The sequence below is a fragment of the Temnothorax curvispinosus genome, unplaced genomic scaffold, assembly GCF_003070985.1.
Source record: "Temnothorax curvispinosus isolate PA1 unplaced genomic scaffold, ASM307098v1 QBEX01012362.1, whole genome shotgun sequence".
NCBI classification, from domain to species: Eukaryota; Metazoa; Arthropoda; class Insecta; order Hymenoptera; family Formicidae; genus Temnothorax; species Temnothorax curvispinosus.
In genome coordinates this window covers 843-12,627 of record NW_020222142.1, presented here as the reverse complement: position 1 = coordinate 12,627, position 11,785 = coordinate 843, and the positions used below count along the sequence as shown (strand labels likewise).

Sequence of the window (11,785 nt, the reverse complement as noted above, 5' to 3'; positions counted from 1 at the left end):
AAAAAAATTATTTTATAATTACTTCACAATCCTAATCTTTATTTAAACCAAATGGGAAGCTATTTCTTTTATATGTATCGCAGATTGGATTAGTTGATCTTTTAACATCTATTGGTGTAATCCCCGATTTTATAATTGGTCACTCCATTGGTGAACTAATCTGTGGATATGCCGATGGATGTTTAACGGCCGAAGAAACAATTCTGTTGGCATATTTTATCGGTTTAGCCCTTCACGAATCGAAAATAATTAATGGCTCTATGGCTGAAATTAATCTCGACCTTGAAACCTTAAGAGTTATGTGTCCTTCGGATATCGATATAGCTTGTTACAATAGTTCTTCTAATTTTATTGTAAGCGGACCAACAAATTTTATAAAAATATTCCTCACCAAATTGCAGATATATATTAATGGTTATAAACAATATAATCTTTCTTCCATCTAGTTTCTTTAATTGTTTTATTAAAACAAGCAATTAATCATACTTATGATTTTATTCATTCTTTTAGGCGAATAGTATATCTATAAAAGAAATTTCTTGTGGTTATATACCTTTTCATAGTCGTTACATCAAACCTGTTGTAGCTAAGTCTGAAGAATACTTGAACCAAACATTACCACAAAAAAGTTTCACAGCTCAAAGTGGCTGAAAACATCCTCTCACGAGTACTCCAATACTATACCGTTATGTTCAAAATATTACACAAATCACTTGTTGTCTCCGGTGTTATTCGCAAAGACGATACGTTCAGTTCCAAAAGATACAGTGACGATTGAAATTTCTTCTCAGAATATTCTTCAATACATTTTGAATAATTATTTATACTCTACAGTAACAAACGTAGCGCTATATGAACGAACCGAAGATCATAATAATGAGATATTTTTAGAATCTATCGGAAAACTATATAACGCAGGATTGCAGCCACAAATTGCAAATCTCTATCCGACAGTGGAATTTCCTGTAAGCCGCGGTACCCCAATGATTTCTCCTCTTATAAGGTATGCATATTTTTTGTTTAGGCACAAATAAACAAATTATTATCAAAAAAAACAAACACTTTCATAAATTTTAAAATATTTGGGTAAAATAGTCAGAAGAGAGAACATGTTCAATATAATAGCGAATTAGAACTTTAAACTTTTTTTCGAACTTGGTTAGTTTTATCATTTAAGGGGGTCGTCTGGTCAAGAGGCTGTTTTTTGAGGGAGGGAATTTTACACGAAGATTATATAATAATTTTTAATGACGTTTGCAGATGGGATCATTTAGAAAATTTGTATGTAATGCGAGCTTGTAAAAAAGGAATAATTGACAAAAAGGATTTGGTTGTTAGTATTAGTACATCTGATGAAGAATTTGCGTATTTAACAGGCCATGTCGTTAATGAAAAAAATTTATTTCCTGCTATGGGGTATCTTTTTTATATCTGGGACATGATCGCATCGTTAAAAAACCAAGAATATATCAATACACCAATTGTGTTTGAAAACGTTAATTTTATTCGTGCTACAGTACTATCACAACAAAATGAGATCGAATTAACTCTCTCGATCCAAGAAGGTAATATTATTATGTAGCCAATTAATTTTCTAGCGTAAATTTTTTATTTCTTAATTAAATTTTAAAACTTATGCTACTTTTATAACACAATATATATGGCACGCCGTTTTGCTATTTATTAATAAGATTTTTTAACCTAAAATAAAAATTCAGTAATTGATTTAAACTGAAGTAGATAGTTTTTCGGAACCACTTTTATTATGTCATAACATAATAAAAATGAATTAAAATTATGTATTTAAGTAAAATTAATTCAAAGTAAAAATTTTATGAATAAATAGCAAAACGGCGTGCCATACATAGAGAAAAGTACAGTTTATATGTCGAATTACTTTTATGTCAAGACATAATTTTAATTCTTTTTTATTATGTCATGAGATAATATTAATGTATTTTTATTATGTCGTAACATAATAATAATTGCAGAAATATAAATTATGTAGACTAGTAATTCAGTAAATTAAAATTATGCTACAACATAATAAAAATTAACGAATTAAAATTATGTACATAATGAAAATTCAAGAATTAAAATTATGTACATAAAAATTCTAAAATTGAATTTATGTACATGATGAAAATTCTGAAATTAAAATTATGTACATAATACAAAATCGGCAATTACAATTATGTGCATAATTTTAATTTCCGAAAAAATTTTATGTCATAACATAAAATAAATTCAGAATTAATATTTTGTCTAGACATAATTTTAATTCTGCATTTTCAATTATGTAATAGCTTAATAATTCGATGAATTATAAATATGTCTAGACCTAAAATAATTTCTTTTCTTTGAGTATCAATTTAATTTGGTAGAATTTTTATGATAGTATTAAATAGCAAAACGGCGTGCCATACAATATACGCCATACAATATAAATAAAAGGTAAAAAATATACGAGAATAACTAATCTTAACGCAGAATCTTCTTTCTTTTCACAAATCAACTGCTTTTGTAAGGTCCAGCACCGTATCGACACATTTACATTTAACTTTGACTTATTCTAACATTATGTTACGTTTAATGAATTTACACAAACATCTATTATAGGTAGCAATAGGTTTGAAATAACCGAAGGAGATAATGCTATTGTTACTGGAACAGTACGAATTCAATCCAATATTGAAAATGAGAAAATATCAGCTAATCTTGCTGAATGTATCGATGATGAGGAAGAAATGAAAGACATCTATAAGGAATTAAGACTTCGCGGTTATCAATATACCGGTGTATTTCGTGGATTAAAAAGCGCATCGGTTACTGGATCAAACGGCCATATCGCATGGACATCTAATTGGGTGGCATTTATGGACAATATGTTACAGATGATGATTTTAGGACAGAATTCAAGAAGCCTTTATGTTCCAACAAGAATTCGCAAACTGACTATCGATCCGAAATATCACACACAGATAATTCAGGATAATCCAATTGAAGATAGACGTAAGTAAAATAAGTGATACAATGCAGCCAATTTCCTGACAAATAAATTTCATTTGCTATGTTGCAGAATTCTCTGTTCGTTGTTACAAATCTTTAGACGCTATAATATCTGGAGGAATAGAAATTTTTGGCACTGTGGCTACACCTATATCTCGCCGACAAAAAGTAGTTAATACCGTTCTTGAAGAATACAAATTTGTTGCTCATTGTGATTTAGGTACTATGTCGTTGCAAGATGCAATAAGAATGTCGACGCACATTGCACTCGAATGTTGCAATATGATAAATGTTAAAATTATCGAATTTGTCGATGATAGTGACAAAGTGGTACCAGAAGATTTAAATTCTCCACTTATTAGTAAAATCTTAAATGATTTACCGCAGATTCGACACCACACTAAACTCGTGACGACCCACAAGAAATTCCCAAATACTTCTTTGCCCGACAACGTTTCTACAACGGAAATTACAAAGTTGTCGAAGGACGAGAATTGTTTGATAGTCCTTGGTTTTGATATTTTGACAAAAAATAGCAAAACATTATATAAACAGCTGCTGTCTCTGTTAATGCCACAGGGTTTTCTACTGATTTTGGAGGAATCCGGTACGGTTTACGATTATTCATGCCTGAAAACGTATGAGTTGGACATCATACTGGAAAAACAAATAAATAACAAGAAGTTTTTGTTATTAAGAAAAAACGCAAAATATTGCGAGAAACCAGCGCATTGTACATGTGAACAATTACGAATTTTCATGGGTAGATGAACTGAAATCAATTATGAATGTGCAAAACGAGACTGGTGTAGATACGGAGATAATTCTCGTCTCGGAAGAAGACTTCGAATGCGGGCTACTCGGTTTTATTAATTGTTTGCGAAAAGAACCAGGCGGCGAAATAATTAGAAGCGTATTAATTCAAGATGATAAAGCGCCTACATTTTCTTTGCAAGAACCGTTGTACACGAAACAGCTGCAACTGAATCTACCTATCAATGTCTTACGTTCCGGTAACGTTTGGGGATCATACAGACATTTTCCATTACCATCGTTGAAACCAAACCTTGTACAGTGTGCTTACGTTACGCAGATGGTATGTTAAGATGTTCTATTATAAATTTTATAATAAATAATATTAATTAATGTTTACTTATAACAGGTACAAGGAGATCTGAGTACTCTCTGCTGGGCACAGAGCAGAATGTCTCGCATTAACCGTGAAAACCTTGTTAATGTAATTTATACGTCTGTTAATTTTAAAGATATCATGATAGCTACTGGCAGACTCAACGCTGAAACGTTTGAACGCGGTAACGACTGTTTTATTGGCTTGGAATTTGTTGGTTTCAATACGCATAAGCAGAGGATAATGGGATTATGTTCACATGGGTAAGATATGGAATATTAAGGAGGTTCGATGGCTTCATCGGAGAAAGTAGTGGGACGCGGGGGTTCTGGAAACAGCGCACTAGCGTTTGAAGTAGTGGGAATGAAGGGGATTGCTTTGATTGGTCGCCGCGTGTATAATGCGTGCTGCTGTTCACGTCGTTCACGACCATGACAGTCTATGCAGACAAAAAATCAAGCAATTTATGCTTTAATAATTAATTTTTCTACGAAATGTGCGGTAATCTTCCCCTTTCTTTCGCTCATTTATTTGTAAATTATTAAGTTACATGTGCAAATTTCTTTTTCTTTATCATTTGCATTTTTTCTTGCACTTATTTCATTCTGAAGGTATATGCAATATGTCATTTCCCATAAAAACCATAAGAACCTATGTTAAAAATGCAGCCAGTTTCATGCAATTTTAATATGTTGTTCTGGAATGCAAAATAGAATTATGTGAATTTTTTGGGAATTTTTCACCGTCCCGTTTTGAAATAAATCTACTCCTAAAATTGTATTTTTTAGGTTTTTGGAGTAGATTTTTTTCAAAACGGGACGGTGAAAAATTCCCAAAAAATTCACATAATTCTATTTTGCATTGCAGAACAACATATTAAAATTTCATGAAATTTTCTGCATTTTGTTGTAGCCATCGAACCACCTTAATACATATATAGGTATACGATAGAAAGAATTCTTTGCAATTGGCAGGATGAATTTCTATTTTATATGAGTACCGTTAATTAGTATTAATAATGTTTTAATTTAAGTAACATTAATTTAAATTTAATATTAAATTAAAAATATGCAAGATATACGTCATTTTAATGTAACGTTTAGATAAATAAATACATTTTCAAAATTTTTATGCATAGAGGAATGACGAACATTCTTGTGGCCGATAAATATCTCAGTTAAATTATACCTGACAAGTGGACAATGGAAAACGCAGCAACGATTCCGTGTGTGTACAGCACGTGTTACTATGCTTTATACATAAAAGGTAAAATGAAAAAAGGAGACAAAATCTTAATCCATTCTGGTACTGGAGGCATTGGACAAGCTGCGATCCATCTTGCGCTTCACGAAAGTTGCGAAGTGTTTACGACAGTTGGAACTGTCGAGAAACGACAGTTTATAAGAGAAACATTTTCTTCCATTCCCGAAGATCATATGGGAAACTCTCGAGATACAAGCTTTGAACAAATGATTATGCAGCGTACAAAAGGTCGTGGGGTGGATATCGTATTGAATTCCTTAGCCGAAGAGAAATTACAAGCATCTGTTCGCTGTTTAGCAAATGGTGGCCGTTTTCTAGAAATTGGAAAATTTGATATGGTTTCCAATAATTCCTTGGATATATCTATATTTTCTAAAGATATCAGCTTTCACACATGGCATTTTATTAGACAAATTATTCTATTCAAACGCAGAACAAAAGTCAAGGTTGTGGAAAACAATAACAGAAGGTATAAAAGACGGTGCTATTAAACCACTATGCAGAAAAGTCTTCAAAAGAAATGAAATAGAAGCTGCCTTTAGATATATGGCCGCTGGAAAACATATTGGCAAAGTATAATTATTTTTTAACTAGCATGCCCTGCGGTTTCGCTCGCGACCTCATATGCATGGCTCTTATACACGTAGCTTTTGCTATTTTGCTATTTAGCCTTTACTCAAAAAGAATAAATACCGGGTCAAAAAATAACATCACAGGAAGATTCGATCAATTATTTCTCGAAAGCGACTTTCAATATTGATTAATTGATTAATATTTAACATATAAATTTAACAACTTATTTAGTTTCTACTTAAAAATAATAAATACCGAGTTAAAAAATAACATCACAGGAAGATTCGGTCAATTATTTCCCGAAAAATTGAAAAAATTTTGGATATCGGTTCCCAAAAAAATCGGTATCGAAAAACTATACACTCTATAACACTCCCCGGAAAATTCTACTCCTATTTTATATACTTTTGGTAAAAATTTGGTCAAATAGTTTTTGAGATCATATACTCAGTCCTATTACTCGTGCCCGAGCGTGGTGACTTCTCTTCATATACATGTGTTGCGCACGTGGATTATACACGTTGTATATGGAACCTACAGTTTAACGCCGATTTCGAACGGCAATTTTTAGAGAAGTTTTCGTGGCAAGACATACTCTTGGTGGTTTGCCATTGCCTTCCGAGAGGAGAACGAGCGAATAAAATTTTCTAGCTCTACCGGGAATCGAACCCGGAACCTTTGGCTCAATAGACCAGTGTGCGGTCTACTAGGCCACGCTCGTCCTGAGATCATAGCAAACAAAAAAAGGCTACAAACTCTGTCTCTTTATTATAATAGTAAAAATAACAGTAAAGATAGCATAGAAAAATTTCGTAACCGATTTTCAAAAAGATACCGTTTCCCCAAAAGATCGGTAACAAAAAACTATACAGTTTAGAGCATTCCCCGGGAAATTCTACTCCTGTTTTATATACAATTCTTTAAAATTCGATCAAATATTTCCCGAAAAATTTGAAAAACTTTTGATACCAGTTTCCAAAAAAATCGGTAACAAAAAATTATACACTTTATGGCACTCTCCGGGAATTTCCCAAAAAATTCGAAAAACTTCTGATACCGGTTTCCAAAAAGATCGGTAACAAAAATTATACACTTTATGGCACTTCCCGGAAAATTCTACCCGTTTTATATACAATTCTTTAAAATTCGGTCAATTATTTCTCAAAAAATTAGAAAAATTAAAAAAACCGGTTTCCAGAAAATCGGTAACAAAAAACTGTACACTCTATAACACTCCCCGGAAAATTCTACTTCTATTTCATATACTTCTGGTAAAAATTCGATCCATTGATTTCCGAGATCAACGAACACAAACAATTAAACCGACAAACTCTGTCTCTTTATAATAATAGTATAGGTATACGCAGAAATATGTAATTATAATACAGAATATTTTATTATATCAAATTAGAAACAATTATTAGAAACAATTCTTTGTTTCTAATTAATGCTATAAAGGTAGTAACAAATGTATGTTTATTTAAATTATATTTGACCAAGAAACTTTTTGTATTTATATTAATAAATAACGTTAATTATTAATTAATTAATATTAATAATAAAATTAATGATAAAATACGAAACAATATCAATAATAAAATAAAATATGAAGTCTTTGTTATTTATAATTCATTACTTTATAGAAAAAACGATTGTTTCTTAATTGTCTATTCGCAGATAATTATCAGAGTTCACAAAGAAGAAGAGCCTTTAGGTGCCCCACTACTCGCTCATCCACGATATCATTGTCTGGATCATAAATGCTACGTTATTTTGGGTGGACTTGGAGGATTTGGTTTAGAACTAGCAGATTGGTTGACTCTTCGAGGTGCAAGAAATCTGGTATTAACATCACGAACCGGGATTAGAACAGGTTATCAGCAATCAAGAGTAAAGCTATGGCGATCTTACGGTGTGGATGTACAGATCGTTACAGTAGACGATAATTTGAAACATGAAGATTGTGAATCCCTATTAAAATTTGCTGAAGAAAGAGCACCAGTGGATGCCATATTTAATCTTGCAGTTGTTTTAAAAGATTGTATATTTCAAAATCAATCACCGCATACGTTCGAGGATTCATTCAAATCGAAAGCATGGATGACGAAAAAAATGGACGAATTGTCGAGAAAGATCTGTCTACAACTTCGACATTTTGTCGTTTTTTCGTCCGTGTCGTGTGGAAGAGGAAACGCAGGCCAGACAAATTATGGGATGGCTAATTCCGTAATGGAGAGAATTTGTGAGAAGAGGATGAAAGAAGGATTACATGGTTTAGCGATACAATGGGGTGCTGTTGGTGATGTCGGACTCGTGGCAGATATGCAAGAAGAAAATAAGGAATTGGTTATTGGAGGTACATTGCAACAACGAACATCTTCCTGTTTGGATACATTAGAAGTATTTCTGTTACAAGATCGATCTGTCGTAAGCAGTATGGTTGTTGCTGAAAAAGCAAAAATTGGCGGATCAATGAATATTTATGAAACAGTTGCTCATATGATGGGTAAGCAGTTTTATACAAAGCTAAACAAAAAAAAATACTAAATACATATAATGCCATGAAATAAAAGTAAAATCAAAATGTTATTTCAAGTGTATTTATTGGAATAAGTAGGTAATGTCTCAAAAAATTTATTTTTTGCACTAAATTAAATTTACAGGAATGCTTATAATATTTGGAAAACTATCTCTCACAATTGCAGTAGACTTAAGTCTCTACGTGTTTCTCTCATTTAAATTATTATTGTATAACTTGAGATTTAATCAAAATTTTTAGATTGCAATTGATATTTAGAAGAAAAAGGAGTTGTTTTTTTTTTCGAAAATCTAGTCAGCCATAAAGTGGGATATCTGAAAGAAAGAAAGAGAAATAATTGCTTGATAAGGACTTAAACCTGAGGGTCGTAAAGTCGTTTTTTATACACTAGTTGCCAATTGTTGTCGAGAATAATAAACATTTTTTGTTTAGAACATTACGTTGACCTTTTTAGACAGAAATCGGTAACCCCTTTATTATTAGCAATTTTTCTAATTTTATTATGTTTTTTAGTCTTTTCTACCATATTTAATATATAATTCTTTAAGATTTAGTTGATTGGAGCTAGCATTATACGCGATAAAAGGTCCATACACGAGGTTTACGAAAACAAAGCTTCCTCTATGAAGGAGCAAAATATAATTACTTTATAATTTTATTATAATTTTTTTTGTTATACATTATAATAAATTATTTAAGACAATTTTCTATAGAAAATTGTTCCTTTAAACTTTTTAGGGAAAAAAACGTTAAATTTTTTAATAAACTGATAACTTATTTAAGCTTCTACAATTAAAGTATTTTTATTTACAGAATAGTAGTTGATTAAAGAAATGCACTTTTATATAGTCATTTACTTGTCAAAAAATCATTTTTTAATGACATACATTCAATCACAAACAGATCGTCTGTATTCGCTATTTTCGCTCCTTAATTCATTACTTGAAGATTGAACTTTTCTTCGGATGTATCTTTCATACTATTTCAAATTTTCTTTAACGTTTTACGACATGAGAAGATTTCCTAATAATTTAAAAAGTTTCAAATAAGATGCATACCAATATGTGCTAATTAGGCAATAATTAACAATGTTTCTATTTACTAAGCATTTGTATTGAAATAGCTAAGTGCTTAAAAATATAAAAAAATGTAACAATTTGATTCTTGATTAAAATTTTTGGTGTATATTCAATTTTAAAAGATTAAATAAAATAACATATAATTGATTTTATTATACAATTCTTACTTTATTTCAAACAAAATAGGATTGAAGAACATAAACGCAATACCATCAAATATGCCATTGGCCGAAATGGGTATGGATTTGATGATGGCAGTAGAAATTAAGCAAATGTTGGAAAGAGAGATCGATATTTCTCTGACAGCGCAAGACATTAGGACTCTAAATTTTGCTAAACTTAGACAAATGACAATTACAGCCGACCAAGGAAAGATACAAGATACAAATGAAATTAATCCAAGTAATTTGGGAGGTTTCGACATGCTGATTCGAAAAGTGAAGGATTTAGACTTTGTTCCAGATATTCTTGTAGAACTTGTTACAAAGGAGGTTGATCGAGGCAATATATTTCTCTTACCGGGAATCGAAGGATGTTTAAGTGTATATAAATCTATAGCATCAGGAATTAAATCTTCGGCAACGTGTGTGCAACATGGTGTACTTAATATTCCTGACGACAATCATTCAGTGATGAAGTCAGCCGCTTATTTGCTGCCAGTAAGACGATTAAATTTAATTAAAATATTTATGTTAAAAGTAATATTTAACAATTAGATAAAAATCTTTCGTATTATACCACAGCTTACATATACATTAATATTTGTATTTTCTTAGCACATATTAAAGAAAATGAAAGATCAAAGGAAATTTCTAATAGTGGGTTATTCATTTAGATCCTTAATTGCCATCGAATTAGCAAGATTATTAGAAGTTAATAATTTCTCAGGACGGTTAATACTAATAGATGGAGCTCCTGATCAATTGAAACTTTGGACTAATCAATATTTGGACTGTACTTCGCCAGAAGAGTTACAAAACATGATATTACTTGGTTTATTGGAAATGTACACTACAATTAACAAGAAAACAGTTAGTAAATTAAAAAAAACACACATTTTTTATCATAAAAACTATTTATGTAATTTTAATCTTACATAAATTTAAATAAAATAAGAACACATAAAATGACTCATTGTAACATAAATATCTTCAAAAATTTGTATTTGAATCTTCAAATAGTAAAATATATTGTTTTACATTTCGTTGTATCGCAAGAAGATTTAGAAATTTTAATGAATTAATAAGAATAACAAGATTTTATCATGGTAGTAGGATATAAATGAGACTTCTATATCAGGGATCTCAGGGGGGGGGTGATCTGCGTTTCTAGCATAGGGTTAGGGGAGGGAGAGGGGAGAGAAATGGTGGATTAGGCGAGCGCGTCGGGACATGTTCGATAAACAAATGCGGCCTCGCGTCGATGTTCGACCGATAGTATTTATAAACAGATATTATTTCACACTTATCAAATGCGAGCGAGCGGCTATAATTTACGACCTGCGACTAGCGTGACACCGCGGTCTTTTTCACTTTTCTTCGTAGGAATTGCCGCTTATCGGTGTTTCGCGGCGCCATTCGGCTATGGCGTCGCGCGTTACAAAGGCGAGCGCCGATGGCAGGCTGCTAGATTTTATAAACACTAGACGGCATAAGCGCGGCAACGCGACTCAATTTCTATAGGTATCGACGAACGTCGATGACAGAATTTATAAACGAATATCATCTCGCACTGCGGATGGCCGAGCATCGATGGTCACGCGACGTAGGTACTCGACCAAAATTTTATGCGACTTAACCGTCGCGGTCTTTCCTCTTTATTTTTCTGTATAGGAGAACTATCTAAGAGAAAGGGAATAGATAATTATTTAATATTTATTTATTTTAAGAAAAATTTCTAAAAAAACTCCGAGATATACGAGGTAAAAAAGGGAAACAATAAAACGCCGGAAAAGAAAGTTGGCCTGTGAGTCTCGGAGACCCCCGCTGTGCATGCCTATCGCCGCAATGTCCTCTTCAGACATGTCTTTTAGGGCAATTTATTGAGGTTTTTTTTTGGTGAACATGTGGGTCACAGGTTCACTGGGTCACGTTTTTGCGGTGCCATTCAATTATGACGTTGCGCGTTATTTCTTTTCTTTGTCTTCCTCTCGCTCGCTCCCGTCCCCCGTTCGCGTTCTCTCTCGCGCGCAGT

At 32.1% G+C, this 11,785-nt stretch overlaps 1 protein-coding gene across 1 annotated transcript; it reads left to right on the top strand.

Annotated features, from left to right (window-relative positions):
* Positions 1-598: 598 nt before the first annotated feature.
* On the top strand, positions 599-11,237 carry LOC112462396 (fatty acid synthase-like; the record flags this gene model as incomplete). The annotated part of the gene is given in 12 exon segments (XM_025028139.1): positions 599-1,003; positions 1,261-1,565; positions 2,620-3,012; positions 3,080-3,708; positions 3,710-4,105; positions 4,172-4,401; positions 5,277-5,793; positions 5,795-5,974; positions 7,652-8,480; positions 9,779-10,251; positions 10,369-10,627; positions 11,137-11,237. Coding segments are annotated over 12 exon segments (4,717 nt in total), but the record flags the coding sequence as incomplete, so codon positions are not given.
* Between the last annotated feature and the right edge of the window lie 548 nt (positions 11,238-11,785).